Raw genomic sequence first — 17,458 nt, forward strand, 5'->3', positions numbered from 1 at the left:
TGTTTTCAGCCTTTGGATAATTTTTTTTTGATGTGCTGTTTTGTGGGCTGTTTTATCATCTATTGGATAATTCCTATAACTCTCTAGTTTAAATGCTATATATTCTGTTTAGTTTTTGGCTTGTCCCCTCTTTGCTGATGCCAAAAAGGGGGAGAAAGAGTATATGTTATATCTGTACAGGTATAGTTCGGTGGCAGGAGTCGACTCTACCATAGATTAGTCAACTACATGAACTAACAGGGGAGTATCATGGACTAGTCAACTGCATACATTGAAGGGGAGTAAAACACAGGGAAGTCAATTGGTGTTTACAATTATATTATTTTGTCATCATCAAAAAAGGGGAGATTGTTAGATCCAGTTTTAATAATGCAAATAATATACCTATGCAGGAAATCAATTACAAGGAATCAAGAAGATATTACAAGATCGCTGGAGTCAATCTTGATGCTTAAGAAAAGAAATCAATCAGCAAAGATTACAATCCAATCAGCAAATCTGGATGCCTAAGGAAAGAACTCGCAAATCTGGATACCTAAGGAAAGTACTCAATCAACAAATCAATCAGCAAAGATTAACGGCTAGCTGCGATGGAGAGAATCAAGCAAGCCTAAACGTAAGGCATGAATCAAGGCTAGCATACCCGAAAGATCGAAGATCCTGTAAAGATTGATACGCGGCTAATTTCGAAAGAACCAACAATCAAGGAGCAAGCTTTCATTACAAACATCTATTAAAAGAAGGAAATCAAGGAAGAGCAATAACTAGCTATCTTATTCTTGGAAAGAATCAATCTCTTTCCAAGGATCAAATATCTTGGGTTGTCAAGCCTCGACCTTCATCAAAGTATTTATACCCAGCCTTAAACCTTAGTCAGATATACTTTGATCGAACCAAAAATCCATCTCTTTGTTCTAATGAAAACAAACATTGTAGTTCACTAAGATCTGTTGTGTAACAAGTCAGAGAAAAAAAGAGAGTATAACACTGGTGAGACATTGTATCAAAAAAGAAATGAGTGGTAGAGGAACTGTGTTGTCAAGTCATTTCAACTGTACTCGGAGAAACGCATTTACTAAAGAGAACTCCCTTGCAACCCAATGGGACTGGACTAGATTCACATTGAATCCGAACCAGTATAAAATTCTGGTGTCTTTAATTCCAGCATTTACTTTCTGCATCTTACTTTCTGTCATTATAACTGTTAGGTTATTACATCTAGTCGACTATTCGATAAACTAGTCAACTAATAAGAGATTAAGCTTAAAAATATACAATTCACCACCTCCCCTCTTGTACTTTCAAGTATTTATTCATTCATAATCCGAGTTCCAAGTTTGAACCTTGGGTATGAAGTCGTCTTTGTTAAAAAGTATTTTATCCCCCCATCCTCTATCCCTCTCCCCCAAATATGAGACTGTGAGACTTTCCGTTGCGAATTCCGATTTAATCTGCCCTAATACGTGTATTGATACGATCCTATTAGCTAAGTATCCTATTAGCTAAGAGTCAGTATAGTTAGTTGCGTTATTAGTTAGAGTCAGTTAGAAGTTTGTTAGTAAAACTCACGTGAGTTGCACGTGCTAGGCAGCTGAAGGAAAGGGAGCTTCCTAAAGTTAGTTACAACTAACTTTCCCACCTTCCTATATAGTTTGATTTTCCCTAATTCTATAATTTTCATGTAATGTTGGAATAAGAAATTTCTATCTTCTTTCTCGTCTCTCTCTCTCTCTCTCTCTCCCTCTCTTCAATCACTTAGAACTCCATTGTTGAGTTCTACTCGAGCACACTGTTGACTACTTTGAGTCTACAGAAGTTCATTAAGGAGGACGTTCCGGTTCTGCCGGAATCAACTCGGGATAATGAACGTTTTATTATGACTGAGGCTTGGAAGCACTCAGATTTCTTGTGCAAGAATTATATTCTTAGTGGACTAGAGGATGATCTTTACAACTTCTATAGTAATGTAGAAACTTCTAAAGAACTATACGATGCATTGGAAAAGAAGTATAAAACTGAGGATGTCAATTTAAAGAAGTTTGTTGCAGCCAAGTTTTTGGACTATAAGATGGTGGACAACAAGCCTGTCATTACCCAAGTTCAAGAGCTACAAGTTATAATTCATGATCTCCTTGCTGAAGGTATAATCCGAATTAATACTTTTGTTGAAAGTATTAATTTTGTTACTAATCATGAACTTTTTATTGAAGGTTTGATCATCAATGAGGCATTTCAAGTTGCATCAATGATTGAGAAGTTGCCTCCTTTATGGAGGTACTTTAAGAACTACTTGAAACACAAGCGCACGGAGATGAAACTCAAAGATCTCATCGTTCAAGTAAGGAACAAAGAGAACAATAAAGTTGCAGAAAAGAAGACACGTGGGAACTCAACAATTATGGGAGCAAATATTGTTGAAACTGCTCCAACTAATCTGAAGAAGCGGAAGAAGTCTTCTGGACCAAACAATTATTCTAGCAAGCAAGAGAAACTGCCACAACACAACTGTAGAAAGGTTGGACACAAAAATGCAGAATGTCGTGCTTTAAATAAAGAGAAGAAAAAGGGTCAAGCAAATATGGTTGAAACAAATGATGATATTGATGACTTGTGCGCTATGTTTTCTGAATGCAACTTAGTGGAAATTCTCTAAGGAGTGGTGGATTGATTCTGGTGCCACCCATCATGTTTGTACTGTTAGAGAAGCATTTGTTTCATATTCTCCCACTGGACCCGATGAGACCATTTTTATGGAAAATTCTGCAACAGCCAAAATTGAAGGTTATGGAAAGATATTCCTGAAGATAACCTCTAGCAAGGTGGTGACTCTGAACAACGTTTGTCATCTTCCTAAAATACGGAAGAGCTTAGTTTCTATTTTACTTCTCATAAAGAACGGGTTTAAGTGTATTTTTGTTTTAGACAAAGTTGTAATAAGTAAGAACGAGATGTACTTAGGAAAATGTTATCTTACTGTAACGACCCGACCGGTCATTTTGAGCAATTGTACTTCTCTCGATAGTTTTTGGGTATGAGTGGCTCCGTATGATGTATTATGACTTATATGAATTATCGGTCTGGGTTTCAGGTTATTCGGAATTGATTTGGAAGAATGATTCTCAGCTTGACGCTTTAAATTTGAAAGGTTTGATCTAGTTTTGACTTTTTAGTATTTGACCTCGGATTGGATTTCTGTTGGTTCTGTTAGCTCCGTTGGGTATTTTTGACTTAGGAGTGTCGCGCCCCCTTTTTCTCTCGCGAAATTGGGTTCATGACATTTGGGAGGACAACTCGTTCCCTTTCGGGAATTGGTTTTGAATTGAAGAGTTGCCACCTAATGATTTGAGTGCATTAGGACACTATGGAAGGTTGGAACAACCAGAGATTGGGTAAGGGCTCGCAATTATCTCAAAGGGAAGGTGTTAGGCACTCCTCAAGATCCACTAGTGTGGTTCCCGGCCATGCTATTATTGTTGTGAATTAAGTGCAAATAACACATAGGCAAATAAAGACTTCAAATAAAAGGGGATTTTCACGTAATGATTTACAAATAAACAAAAGTAAGAAAAAGGAACTAAACGGAATTGATTAAAGAAATGATTTTAAGAGAAACAAATAAAACGAAAGGGGGGGGCGGAGTCATAGGTTTATTAATAATATGGATCACCCCACACAACATCCGGTAATCACTCCTCAATGAGGGGCTACACGAGATGTTACCGCATGGTCATCATATCCATACCTACCCTTTCCCACCCCGTTGAGATATTAAAGCGTGAAATGGTCTCGTTTACTTATTGCATGCTATTACCCGCCCCAATTCTATCAGTCCCGGAGGTATCTAGGACTACTAATCCTAAAGGGGAGGTATGTTGGGCTTATTTATGGTTTCAAAGGTAAAAATACTAAAGCAACAAACAAAAACATATATATAGCAAGTATGGGGAAGCACATAAACAAATGAGGCTCAAATAGACCTCCTTAAATCAAAGAAAAACATATAGTTTAGCATGTCTTACACGTACTGATTGGGGTCTGATTAAACTTAACAGTTAGGGAAGACTGATTTATTGCATATTTCAGATAAGAAGCCCGAGTCAGGCCTGCCTGACGGTTGTAACATATAAAAAAATCTAATTCAGTTTATAAACTATCCTATGGTTTGCCTAAGTGTTAGACAAAGATCTATAGGCATGATGTCTACTGATTTCAGAAAAAGATGGAGTATACTGATTTTTAGAAAAAGGTTGTCAGTTATTCAGGAAAGATAAGTTTTGACAAAAGGGTCATGCGTCACTGCTACTGATTTTAGACTTATAAGCGAGTGAAGGGGTTCAGATCCAATTAAAGCTCCTATAGGCATGATTTCTATGTGTTGTTGATTTTAAACACTTTACTGGCATAGCAAGGGTGCCAAAATCCTATAGGCATGGCATCTAAATGATGTACTTCGTTTAAGCCTATGAATATGATATCTAGATGCAGTTAATAAATTAAGCCATATAACAGGTTTGCCTAGTGACAAATGCATATGCAGGATTCAGATTTCTAGTTAACTATGAGCATGGTATCTATATGAGAGATGCATAAATTTAACTATAGGTAGGATATCTGTATGAATGCAGAATTTTAGAAACCTATAGGCAGAATATCTATATGGGTGCAGAATTCATTAAAGACATGGTATTTATATGAGAATGCAGAAATTCTTATAGACATAATATTTATATGAGAATGTAGGATTCCTATAGACATACTATCTATATGAGAATTCAGAAATTCCTATAGACATGGTATCTATATGAGAATGCAGAAATTCATAAACTTTTATAGGCAGAATATCTATGTGATATGCAGAGATCAGAAATTCCCTATGAACAGGATATCTACCCCTTTTACATACATAATTACTCCCCCCGCCCTTTTTACTAGCCATCCCCAATATCTTATTACAAAGTTATTACAACCCAGAAAAATAAAGTAAAGAAAAATACATCAGAAGTTTGAAAATTACAACCAAGGAGAGCCTGATTCAGACTTCCTGTCTGAAATATGAAGTAAACCAACTCCAAAGATCATGTTTCAAAGCCTTTCTCCCACTTGGGTGTGTCAGAGTTCCCTGAGAGTTTCATAAGAACTCCGGACAGTACTTACACCCAAATGTATTACCATGTTAAGCCAAAGTGCAATGTGGAAGGGCCAGCCCTCAGGTGTCCAAGTTCAGAGGGAACTCAAGGGTCCCAAGGTAAGGCTTACAAGAAGGGGGCAGAACTTATGAACTAAGAGAGAGTGTAAGTGCAGAATTCTAAAAGGGGGAAAGGGAAAGGGAAACAACACACATAAGGATATAGGGAATGGGGAGTTACAAGAGGTGAAAAGCAGGCTAGTGGGCATAACCCAACAATGGAAGATGTTGGCACTCCCATAAGCCTACTAGAACACATTGTTTAGAGGTTAGGATCCCCTCAGGGATCAAGTTCAAATCATAGAAAAAAACTTACATATTGCCATGTTTTAAACTCACTTAAAGCACATAAAGGGGAATAGGGAATAGAGATTCATAGTAGAAACAAGCAAAAGGAAATAAACATGCTAGTTTAAGTATTTAACTCTGCAGAAGTAGTAAAGTAGACATAGATGCAGAAAAGCTGTGAGTAAACATATTGTGCGGATGCTGGAATTTGAAGTTAGGACATACCAGTTTCAAAAAAACGAGTAGTGAAAAATACAGTAGTCTGGTAAAACCCTCAGTGCAGACAAGAAGAGAGAGTTCTATTATGCGAGTAAGAGTTCAGAAGAGATTCTGAATTATGAAGTGTGTAGTCGTCTCTCTGTGAAAAAGGGTCGTGCCTTTTATAGTGTAGAAAGCAGGCAAGAAGATAGTTTGAAAAACGGATTGGCAATCAATTATACAAGGCTTCCCTTAATTAAGGGATTCAAATTCAAATGGGTATAAACTAATTAAAGAAAGAAATTAATCAAACACTTTGTGCAAAATAGCAAATTAGGGGCAAATACATAAAAGTTATTTAAGGACAAGGTCTTTGAAATATACGGTTGTACCATTTAAGGAAAGAAAATCAATTAACAGCCAAAAAATTAGAGGTCAAAGATTTGTTATGAATGAACCAAGTCAGAAAGATAGAAAAGGCTTTAACTTAAGGAAAATCAGCAGACAATCAATTAGACCTGGTTAAAAGGAATTCTGAATCAATCACTAGTTTGAAAACCCTTTTAAAGAAAGATTCATCACATATAAAAGCATACAAACACGTTAAACATGAGAGAAACTTGTTATGCCATTGTAAAATCAGTAGAAACTCTAGTGTAGAAGAGTTTAGCAAAAGGTTCAACATTGTATGAAAACAACGATGTCTAAACTCAGTTCAGGGACTCGAAATCAATTTGAAAGAGTTAAGGGTTCTAAAAATAAAACCCTAGTTCACACAATCAGACCTAGGCAGTATCCCCAAATTATAGGGTTTCCACCTTGAATCAAATACAAAGATGAGGAGGCCAGTAGTTGAAACAGACTTAAAGGTTTCTTTCAAAAACCCATGAGAAAAACATGCAAATATAGTAGCATAATGAGAGAACAACTGATAGTAGAAGAAACATGCTTAAGCATGTCTTTTAGAAGAAACTTTAAACAAGGTAAAATAGTAAGAACTTAAGAACATGGTAGAAGGATACAGTAGGCGAAGCATATCAGAACATAGTGGAAGAAAATAGCAAAACATAGTAGAAGAGCATACAAGCACATAGTATAGAAACACAGTAGAAGAATACATAAGAACGGGTATAAAAATATAGCAAAAGAGCATACGTGGTAGAAGAAAACATAAGAACACAGCAAAGACAAATACACATAAAAGAAAAGGAAAAGAAAATTCAGATAAACACTTTAAGCATTTTCAGAAAACCCTAAATCGAAAAGAGGCGATTTTGAAAGTAATATTTGAAAGAAAAGTTGGGGAAATCGTTTGAAAATTTAAGTAGACCATGGATACACAACAGATCTAAGAAATCGGAGAAAACCTCGAAGAGTTAGGGTTTCCGTAGAACCTTAGAATGAGAAAGGCTTTGAAAAGGTCACCGATCTGAGTCGGAGAAGATCAGAAACAAGCTCAGATGACCATGGTACGCCGGAACAGAGCCAGAGAGGGCCGTGGAAACTTGAATCGGCAGAGGCCTGGGAGAAAACCCTCGAGGTTAGACCTCGAAACTTCAAGTAAGAAGTGTATAAGAGCAAAGGGAGGTGAGCATAGGGATCCCATGGCTTGAGAAGCCATGGATTACGGTGGTTTCAAGGTTGAAGACGGTGAGAGGCGGCTAGGGTTAGGGAATGTTCGAGAGAGTTTGAAAGAGTTTGAGAGTTCAGAGGAAGCTGGTTAGATGAAATGAATTAGGGTTAAGGGGTGTTGGTAGATTAAAAAATGAAAGGAAGGTTTGTGGTCGTTGATCATTTTGATCAACGGCCTGGATTTAATAGAGGGGAGGATGAGTTAACTAATTGGGTCAGGGGCGGGTAGTTTAAGAATTGGGCCGGTCAATTTGGGGCTTGAAATTGGGTTAATTGGGGAGGCTGATTTGGCTAAAATCGAAATAGTTAGGGCTAAATTTTAAATAGCCACTTTTTTCCTTTTTATTTTATAAAAAATAGTAAAGTGATTTCTGGAAACAAATTAAAGGTACTAAATTAACTAATAATGTACAAATATTAAATTAAAAATACTGGAATCAATTTTGTAATTATAAACACAATTAAATCTTAAAATAGGCTAAAATTGCAATTATATGCAATTTAGCTTTAAAAATACTAAATGAATTTGTAAAAATTACCTTAGCTATATTTTGGTATAAATATGAGAATAAATAAGTTAATCACCAAAATGATAATTCGAGAAACAATTATTGGTTTTTGTACTGTTAAAATAGGGCAATAAATTGATTTAAAAAATCTTTTTAAAATTTAGGAAAAATACTAAAACACTTGGACATACTTATATATTCATATACATGCTATTTTGAAAGTATTTTTCATACAAAAATATACAGGGAAAAATTGGGTATCAACAGCTGTCCCTCTTTACCCAGGAAGGATGAAAGAGTTATCGGGTAAAGATATGATGGTCAATTTTGACCGAACAGAATGGTTTGAAGAATTTGACCGAGCTTGGCTCCTGAGCTGCCTACATACCCTTGGTCTTACATGAATCAGACCATATGTAGTTCAAGATCCGTCAGCGGAATATGTCGATGGAGGTTTTCCAAGACGGACGTGCTATTTAGGTTGGGATGGACGGTTAAAATCTGACAGGGTTGTGAGAACTGGAGCCGGACTGCTCCAGCTTAGACGGCCGTTGCTTGTCGGTTTACCTGCAAATAAGCAATACTAGTGTATATTGTGCAAAAAATTTAAACATGATGCAAGTTCCCATTAGACCATGAATGTTGTCTTTGGACGGTTAGGACGATGTCCTCAGACCATGACGTCCTGGGCCATGAAGCGTATAATAAGGATTCTCAACCCATGAAATGATGCTATCGGGCTATGAGAATGATGCCTCCAAAATATGATGCCTTTGAATAATGATATGCAAAAGATAAAAGGGGTCCTCAGGCCATGGCATGGCGTTCTCGGGTTATGAAGATGGTGCCTCTGAACAATGATGCCTTTGGACAGATTGGCGATCTTTCAGCCCATGAGATGTAGAAGGTGGCGATTTTTCAGCCGATGCAAGATGTAAGTGAAGTGGCGATCTTTCAGCCGATGCAAGGTATAAATGAAGTGGCGATCTTTCAACCGATGCAAGATGTAAATGAAGTGGCGATCTTTCAGCCGATACAAGGTGTAAATGAAGCGGCGATCTTTCAGCCGATGCAAGGTATAAATGATGTGGCGATCTTTCAGCCGATGCAAGATGTAAGTAAAGCGGCGATCTTTCAGCTGATGCAAGGTGTAAATTAAGTAGCGATCTTTCAGCAGATGCAAGCTACAAATAAAGTGGTGATCTTTCAGCCGATGCAAGATGTAAGTAAAACGATGATCTTTTAGCCGATGCAAGATGTAAGTAAAGCGGCGATCATTCAGCCGATGCAAGATGTATATAAAGCGGCGATCTTTCAGCCGATGCAAGGTGTAAATGAAGTGGCGATCTTTCAGCCGATGCAAGATGTAAGTAAAGCGGCGATCTTTCAGCCGATGCAAGCTGTAAATGAAGTGGCGATCTTTCAGCCGATGCAAAATGTAAGTAAAGCGGCGATCTTTCAGCCGATGCAAGGTGTAAATAAAGTGGTGATCTTTCTGCCGATGCAAGATGTAAATGAAGTGTCGATCTTTCAGCCGATGCAAGATGGAGGTAGAGCTTAACCTCGGAAGGCAGAATGGTAACCTTATGCAATGCAGACAATGCAGATAGAGACAGAGCTTAGTCTCGGAAGGCAGAATGGTAGCCTTATGCAATGCAGAACATGCAGATGGAGGTAGATCTTAACCTAGGAAGGCAGAATGGTAGCCTTATGCAGGAAGTAAAAATGGCAAATGGCAATAGAGTTTTCTTAGCTGATAGCGGATTGCGGTATCAGGATTGCTGGGGATATTGTGCCTGATGGGGGACACTACTGTGCAGATAGCGATTGTGAGCAAGTGCAACGGTTCGGAGAGTTGTATTCCTGAACTTTGTGAGGGAGAATATAGTATATTTGATGATTTTGCAACTCAAGTGCCTGCATCCAAAGAAAAATCATGAGTTTATAAAGGGGTAAAAGTTAGTTCGTATCCCCGCTGGCTTTGCTCGACCTGCTCGGCTTTGATCTGGTGATACTGTATGTATCATTGGGGTAGCGTTGCTAAACAAGGCAATTTTAGTAATAAACATGCATGATTTAGTAAAATCATAACGTAAGTAAGAATAGTTTTCTTTGGATGAACCGACGACTGCGATGTGGTTCAAGACATTGCAACTTCGCTTGCTCTGGAATTTTGAGGGTCATCCGCAAAATTCTGCCCCAATTTACTGGGCTGCTGCTCCTGATGGCTGTTAATGATAAATGGCTGGAATCGGCTTCGAAATTTTGAGGGTCCTTCTCAAAATTCTGCCCCCAGTTTCCAATAGCGGGGGAAATAGAAATTTTATTGAATGGTGACCGAACCCATAGGGCTGCCTACGTATCCCCTCTTAAATGGGAATCAGGCCAGGCGTAGTTCAAATTACATAAGGAAAGCATAAAGATTACACGTAATATCGCTTGACTGCGTTTGAATTGATCAGCTTTGGCCAAACTTCTCCGTCCATTTCTGTGAGTATAAGGGCTCCTCCTATTAGAACTCGGTGAACCATGTACGGACCCTGCCGGTTGGGAGAGAATTTCCCCTTGGCTTCCTCTTGATGCGGAAATATTTTCTTTAACACTAGCTGCCTCGGTGTGAACTGTCTTGGCTTGACTCTTTTGTTGAAGGCTCTGGACATTCTGTTCTGATATAGTTGACCATGGAAAACTGCATTCATTCTCTTTCTATCTATAAGAGCTAGTTGCTCGTAACGACTCTTCACCCATTCTGCGTCGTCTAGCTCTGCTTCCTGTATGATTTTTAATGAGGGAATTTCCACCTCGGCGGGAATGATGTCTTCTGTACCATAAACCAGCATATAGGGGGTTGCCCCGATTGATGTGCGGACTGTGGTGCGATACCTCAATAGAGCAAACGATAGCTTCTCGTGCCACTGCTTATGCTTCTCTATCATTTTCCTTAGTATCTTCTTGATATTCTTGTTGGCAGCCTCTACGCCTCCGTTCATTTGAGGTCTGTAAGCTGTAGAATTCTTGTGTTTGATCTTGAAGGTTTCACACATGGCTTTCATCAGGTCACTGTTGAGGTTGGAACCATTATCAGTGACAATTGACTCCAGGATCCCGAACCGACACACGATAAGGCCGCGGACGAAATCTGCCACAACTTTCTTAGTCATTGCTCTGTAAGATGCTGTTTCAACCCATTTGGTGAAATAATCAATTGCTACTATGATAAACCTGTGCCCGTTTGATGCGGCAGGTTCGATTGGTCCGATAACATCCATTCCCCAGGCAGCAAACGGCCACAACGAGCTTGTTACATTAAGCTCATTTGGAGGCACCTTTATCATGTCTGCATGTATCTTGCAACGGTGGCACTTTCAAACATACTAGATGCAGTCTGTTTCCATAGTCATCCAAAAGTAACCAGCTCGGAGTATTTTCTTTGCTAAAACAAAGCCATTCATATGTGGACAGCAGGTCCCTGTATGAATTTCCTCTAATAGCCTATATGCTTCCTTTGCATCGACACACCTTAGTAATCCCAAATCAGGAGTCCTCCTGTACAGGATTCCTCCGCTGTGAAAGAAATTTTTGGATAACCTCCAAAGTGTGTGCTTCTGAGTAGCGTTTGCGAGTTCTGGGTATTCTACTTTTTCCAAGTATTCCTTGATATCATGAAACAAAGGCTTTTCGTCTGCTTCTTCTTCGACATGAGCACAGTAAGCGGGCTGATCATGGATCTTTACCGAAATGGGATCAATGAAATTCTTGTCTAGATGTTGTATCATGGATGATAGGGTAGCCAGTGCATCGGCGAATTCATTCTGGACCCTAGGAACATGCTGGAATTCTGTATTTGTGAACCTCTTTCTCAACTCCTGTACATGATGCAAATAAGGGAGTATCTTGGAGTTCGTTGTCGCCCATTCTTCTTAGACCTGATGTATAAGCAAGTCTAAATCCCCAATTACTAGCAACTCTTGGATGTTCATGTCAATGGCCATCTTGAGCCTTAAGATGCATGCTTCGTACTCGTCTATGTTGTTGGTGCATGGGAATCTGAGTTTGGCGGATACCGGATAATGCTGACCGGTTTCTGATATTAGGACTGCTTCTATGCCAACTCCTTTGAAATTTGCTGCTCCATCGAAAAATATTCTCCAACCGTCATAGGATTCTGCAATGTCTTCTCCTATGAATGATACCTCTTCATCGGGAAAATATGTTTTCAGGGGTTCGTATTCTCTGTCCGTGGGATTTTCCGCAAGGTGATCTGCTAGTGCTTGTCCTTTGATCGCTTTCTGATTCACGTAGACAATGTCAAATTCACACAACAAGATTTTCCATTTGGCCAGCTTGCCAGGGGGCATGGGCTTCTGAAAGATGTACTTCAAGGGATCCATCCTTGATATGAGATATGTAGTATAGACACAGAAGTAGTGCCTCAACTTCTGAGCTACCCAAGTCAAAGCACAGCAGGTTCACTCTAATAGAGAATACCGAGCCTCGTATGGGGTAAACTTCTTACTGAGGTAATAGATGACCTGCTCCTTCCTCCCTGTTTCATCATGCTGCCCCAGAACATAACCGAACGCTTCATCCAATACTACAAGGTAGAGTAATAAAGGTCTACCTGGCTCGGGAGGAACTAGGACTGGTGGTTTTGATAGGTATTCCTTGATTCTGTCGAAAGCGTTTTGGCAATCATCAGTCCATTTGGTAGCGGCGTCCTTCTTCAACATTTTAAAGATCGGCTCACAGATAACTGTAGATTGTGCTATGAATCGACTGATATAGTTAAGTCTTCCCAAGAAACTCATCACTCCTTCTTGTTCTTTGGCGGTGGCAGTTCTTGAATAGTTTTAACCTTTTGATGGATCTAGTTCTATTCCTCGACGACTCACAATGAACCCAAGTAGCTTTCCAGCAGGAACCCCGAATGCACATTTTGTGGGATTCAATTTCAGGTTGTACCTTCGTAGTATATTGAAGAATTTCCTCAAATCTTTCATGTGGTCAGCGGCTTTCTTGGACTTTATGATGACATCATCTACATACACCTCAATTTCCTTGTGTATAATGTCGTGGAATATGGTAGTCATGGCCCTCATGTAGGTGGCCCCTGCATTCTTTAACCCGAATGACATCATTTTGTAGCAGTACATTCCCCACGGCGTAATGAAGGCCGTTTTCTCAGTGTCTTCTTCATCCATCCAGATTTGATGATACCCAGCGAAACAATCTACAAATGATTGCAACTCATGCTTGGCGCAATTGTCAATCAGGATGTGTATGTTTGGCAAGGGGAAGTCATCTTTCATACTGGCACGGTTGAGATCCCGGTAGTCGACATAGACTCTGACCTTCCCATCCTTCTTCGGTACTGGCACGATGTTGGCTACCCATGTTGGGTATTCTACTACCTTGAGGACCTTAGCTTTGACCTGCTTAGTGACTTCTTCCTTGATTTTCAGACTCATGTCAAGTTTAAACTTTCTGAGCTTCTGTTTCACCGGTGGACATGTCGAATCAGTTGGTAGTTTGTGCGCTACAATAGATGTACTTAAACCAGACATGTCATCATATGACCAGGCGAATATGTCCTCATATTCCTTCAAAAATTTTGTGTATTCTTCCTTTTCAGACGGTGACAAATAAACGTTGATTCGAGTTTCTTTGATATTTTTTGCATCTCCCAAGTTAACAATCTCGGTCTCATCCAGGTTGGACTTGGGTCTGTTCTCAAAATTTTCGACCTCTTTAACAATCCCTTCCGGTATATCATCTTCGTCTGAATCTATGTCCGTTTGTTGCATTGTCTCGTTGCATGTCACAGTCATTGGTTCATCAAAATAGGTAATAGTAATGCTGTATAAATAAAGTAATGAAAGAAAATAATAAGAGTAAGATTTGTAAGGAAACCGAAATGCTTTGATAAATTTCATAACAATTTTGAATATTGGAAGATCTTATTGCGAAAATTCAAAAAATGCGAAAGGAAAATCAACTAGTAAAAATAAAAGATAGTGCATGATGCTTTGTTCAGCCTTGCTACCCCGGGCTTTCCGGGCTCTGGTGGTTCTGATGGTCCAATTGTTGAGGCATGCTCCTCGGCTTACGGCCTGTATGGAAGGGCCTTCCTCCCCCTCCTCCTCGAAAATGACACAGCAATCCATGTCATCATCTTCTAGGAACAAATTCCTCACTGCTGCCAGTGCTTCCTCTTCTTTCGACCCATAGACAACATCGACTGGTCGGAAAGTCTGTTCCAGATGTGGTATTGGCTGCTCCAGCGGGTAGTATGGACTGCGCCATGGTGGCGACCAGTTGTTGAATTCCTTCCAAGTATACTCGTATCCCAGACCGAAGGTGGTGCCATATTTCTTCAGTTTGATAGGTTTGGCGATTCCTTGGAGGTTCTTGCCAAGTCCCTTGCCAGGCTCATATCCTCTCCAGTTCAATATGCTTTCAATTTTGTTATTCCACCATTTGTCTTTGTCAACGGCCTTGACTCGCTCGATGTGGTGATAGGTTTCCTCGCCTATCTTTCTCCTTTCTCCGATTGCTGGAATGGTTTGGCGACTGTATATGGGATTGCTACCGTCGCTGTGAATGATCACCTCTTGGTGGTTCCATTCAAATTTCACCGTATGATGCAGTGTTGACACTACAGCCCCAGCGGCATGAATTCGCGGTCGTCCCAACAACAGATTGTAAGATGTCGGCACGTCTATCACTTGAAAATAAACGTCGAACCAAGTAGGCCCCATTTGCAAACACGGGATGATTTCCCCAATCGTGGATCTTTGGGAACCGTCGAAAGCTTTGACGTTGATGGCCCCATCCTTGATATCATGCAGCCCCTTTCCCAATGTCCTGTGTGTTACCAACAGACAAATATGAGGCTGGACCCTCCATCAATCAGGACCCTAGTGATAAAATAATTTTCGCATTGCACGGTGATGTGCAATGCTTTGTTATGACTCAACCTTTCTGGTGGCAGCTCATCTTCATAAAAAGTGATCTTGTGGCTTTCCAATACCTGCCCTACCATGTTTGCCATTTCTCCTCTGGTGATGTTGCTTGGTACATATGTCTCACTCAACACCTTCAACAAGGCATTCTTATGTGCATCGGAATCCGGTGTTTTGTTCAGTTGAATAATGACTGAGTATTCCTTGGCTTGTATCTTTCTCCAGAGATCATCGGGCCTAGTTTCAGTGATGGTCGGTCGACCAGATGCCTGCTTACTTGACTCAGCTAAATGCTCCGGAGTATAAACCCTGCCGGTTCTTGTCATACCCTGTGCCGCAACTGTTTCCCCAAATTTAGCTTTTCCTTTCCTTATCACCTCGGCTGTGTAATCCCAAGGTATGACATTTGTATAAAATGGTGTTATGGCCGACATTGCTACTGGGATGGGCACCTTTACTCCATATGGAGTATGTGTTTTGGAGGGTAAAACCGCAACTTCAAATGGTGCGGGTGTGTTTGCTGGAGACCTAAACTCGACCTCAATTGGTGTTGGCATCTTTGTGGGGAGTGGAGCTTCAAACTCAAGTGGTACAGACATGTTTACCTCGGCATCCCCAGAAGGCTGAGTCTGGACTACAATCGGATTGAGGGTGTCTATTGGCTTCTTTGGTTCGTTACCTTCTGTGATTAAACCGATCGATCCTTTGGGATCCCAATCATCCTTTACTTCAATCATGTGAACACCTCCACCCTTATGGTCCGGCAGGGGGTTGTTGCAAACATTCGGAGTAGGCTCTTTTGCTATAATGATCTTGTTATCGATCAGAGTCTGGATCTTATCTTTTAGAGAGTGGCATTCATCAATGGTATGTCCCTTCATGTCGGAATGGTATGCATAGGATTTATTTAGATTGACCCACTGAGAAGGGTTTTTAGGGGTTATAGCAGGGATAGGGGTGATGTAACCAGCAGTTTTGAGCCTTTCATACAGCTGGTCAATTGGTTCAACAATGGCGGTATACTTTTGGGGGGTCTGCAGTTGAAATTTGGTCGAGGTCTAGGAACATTTTGATGTGTGGAAGGTGATTGATAGTGGGATGGCTGAGCATTGTAGGCTTGGTAGACATATGCGGGTTGGGAATATCTGGGTGAAGTAGGTTGTTATATAGGAGGTGGGGGTAATTGGTAAGTAGGTGGTGGAGTTTGGTAAGAGGGTAAGGGTGTTTGGTAATTCGGGGTAGGCTGATATGTGAGTGGAGGTATCGGATAGGCTTGGTATTTGATAGGGGGTTTGGCTCTTTATGCAACCATTACGACACCCACATCCCTTTTCTTGGACGTACCACCAGACTGTAAAGCCTTATTGGTAGCTTGCAAGGCTTAAAAATTCGTAACCATACCACTTTTGATGCCTTCTTCAATCCTCTCACCTAGCTTGATAATGTCGGAATATTTTTGGCTCTCAATCTACATCAGCCTTTCATAGTATTGCGGGTCCTAAGCCCGGACGAAAAACTTGTTCATCTGTCCTCTTCTAAAGCTGGTCTGATCTTAGCAGCTTCTGATCTCCAACGAGTAGCATACTCACGGAATGTTTCTGTAGGCTTCTTCTTTAAATTCTGGATGTATATCTGGCATATTTTCTGTGTTGAACTTGAACCTATCCATAAAGTCGGACGCCATACTCACCCAGTTTGACCATTTCTTCGGGTTTTGGCTAATGTACTAGGACAGAGCATCTCCCTTCAGACTCCTCATGAAAAGCTTCATGCGAATCCTTTCGTCTTTCCCTACTTCGATCAGCTTGTCGTAGTATGTTCTCAAGTGGACCCTCGGATTCCCTGTACCATCAAACATCTCGAACTTAGGAGGTTTGTACCCCTCGGGCAGTTCGACATCAGGTTGTATGCAAAGATTTTCGTAGTTCAACCCTTCAATCCCCTTGCTTCCTTCGACACCCTGAATTCGACAAGTCAATTTCTTGAGTTCCGCAACCAAGTTTCTGATGAGTAAGTCTTTATCATCAGATTCGGGTGTGCTTGAAATAGGTTGGGTGGAGTGTGGCATGGTTTCCACATAGATGGGGGTGTTATGGTGGGCGTGGAAATAATCAATTGTGGAATTCAAAGGTTCTTGGATGAGCAGTGGAGTATTACTGGATGTATGGCATGTATTGCAGTGGTAGTGAGGAGCGGGATGGTTTTGTGGTTTTGGGATATTTTGTGGAGGCGTGGGGTTCTGAGCGTTTGGAAAATTGATATTTGGAGTGGTAAGGGAAAATGACAAGTTTGCCAGATTCCAAACCTGATCAAGTTCCTCCTGAAATTTCAACAGTTTCTGCTCGAGTTGGGACGCACTTTCTTTGGAGACCTGAGCACCATGAGTGACCTCTACCTGTTCAGTTGAGTTTTCCTTTCTGGTGTTGTTCAAATCTTCCATCTTTCCTTTGTTCCTGCTTCTGATAGGACTAGGAGGAGGAGTGGGTGGAGGACCCTTTGATCTTGTGGAATATGATGACGATGCCAGAGTGCACGAACTAACCTTTGGGGAAAGGAATAAATAAACAAAAATAAAAAACAAAAAGGGAACAAGTTAGTGAGGATTATAAGAAAATGTTGCAGTATTTAAACACATAGTACAAGAATGTAAATCTTGTCCTAATTTGGGAGTCTCTTTGCACCCG

The 17,458-nt window shown here is 40.4% G+C and overlaps 1 protein-coding gene across 1 annotated transcript; it reads left to right on the forward strand.

Moving 5' to 3' along the window:
- The first annotated feature begins 1,876 nt into the window (after positions 1-1,876).
- Positions 1,877-2,653, forward strand: LOC104213206 (uncharacterized). The gene is made up of 2 exons (XM_009762652.1): positions 1,877-2,141; positions 2,211-2,653. Exons 1-2 carry the CDS (start codon positions 1,877-1,879, stop codon positions 2,651-2,653), a joined length of 708 nt encoding a protein of 235 aa, XP_009760954.1.
- The last annotated feature ends 14,805 nt before the right edge of the window (positions 2,654-17,458 follow it).

The sequence above is a fragment of the Nicotiana sylvestris genome, chromosome 12 (assembly GCF_000393655.2).
Source record: "Nicotiana sylvestris chromosome 12, ASM39365v2, whole genome shotgun sequence".
Classification (NCBI taxonomy): domain Eukaryota; kingdom Viridiplantae; phylum Streptophyta; class Magnoliopsida; order Solanales; family Solanaceae; genus Nicotiana; species Nicotiana sylvestris.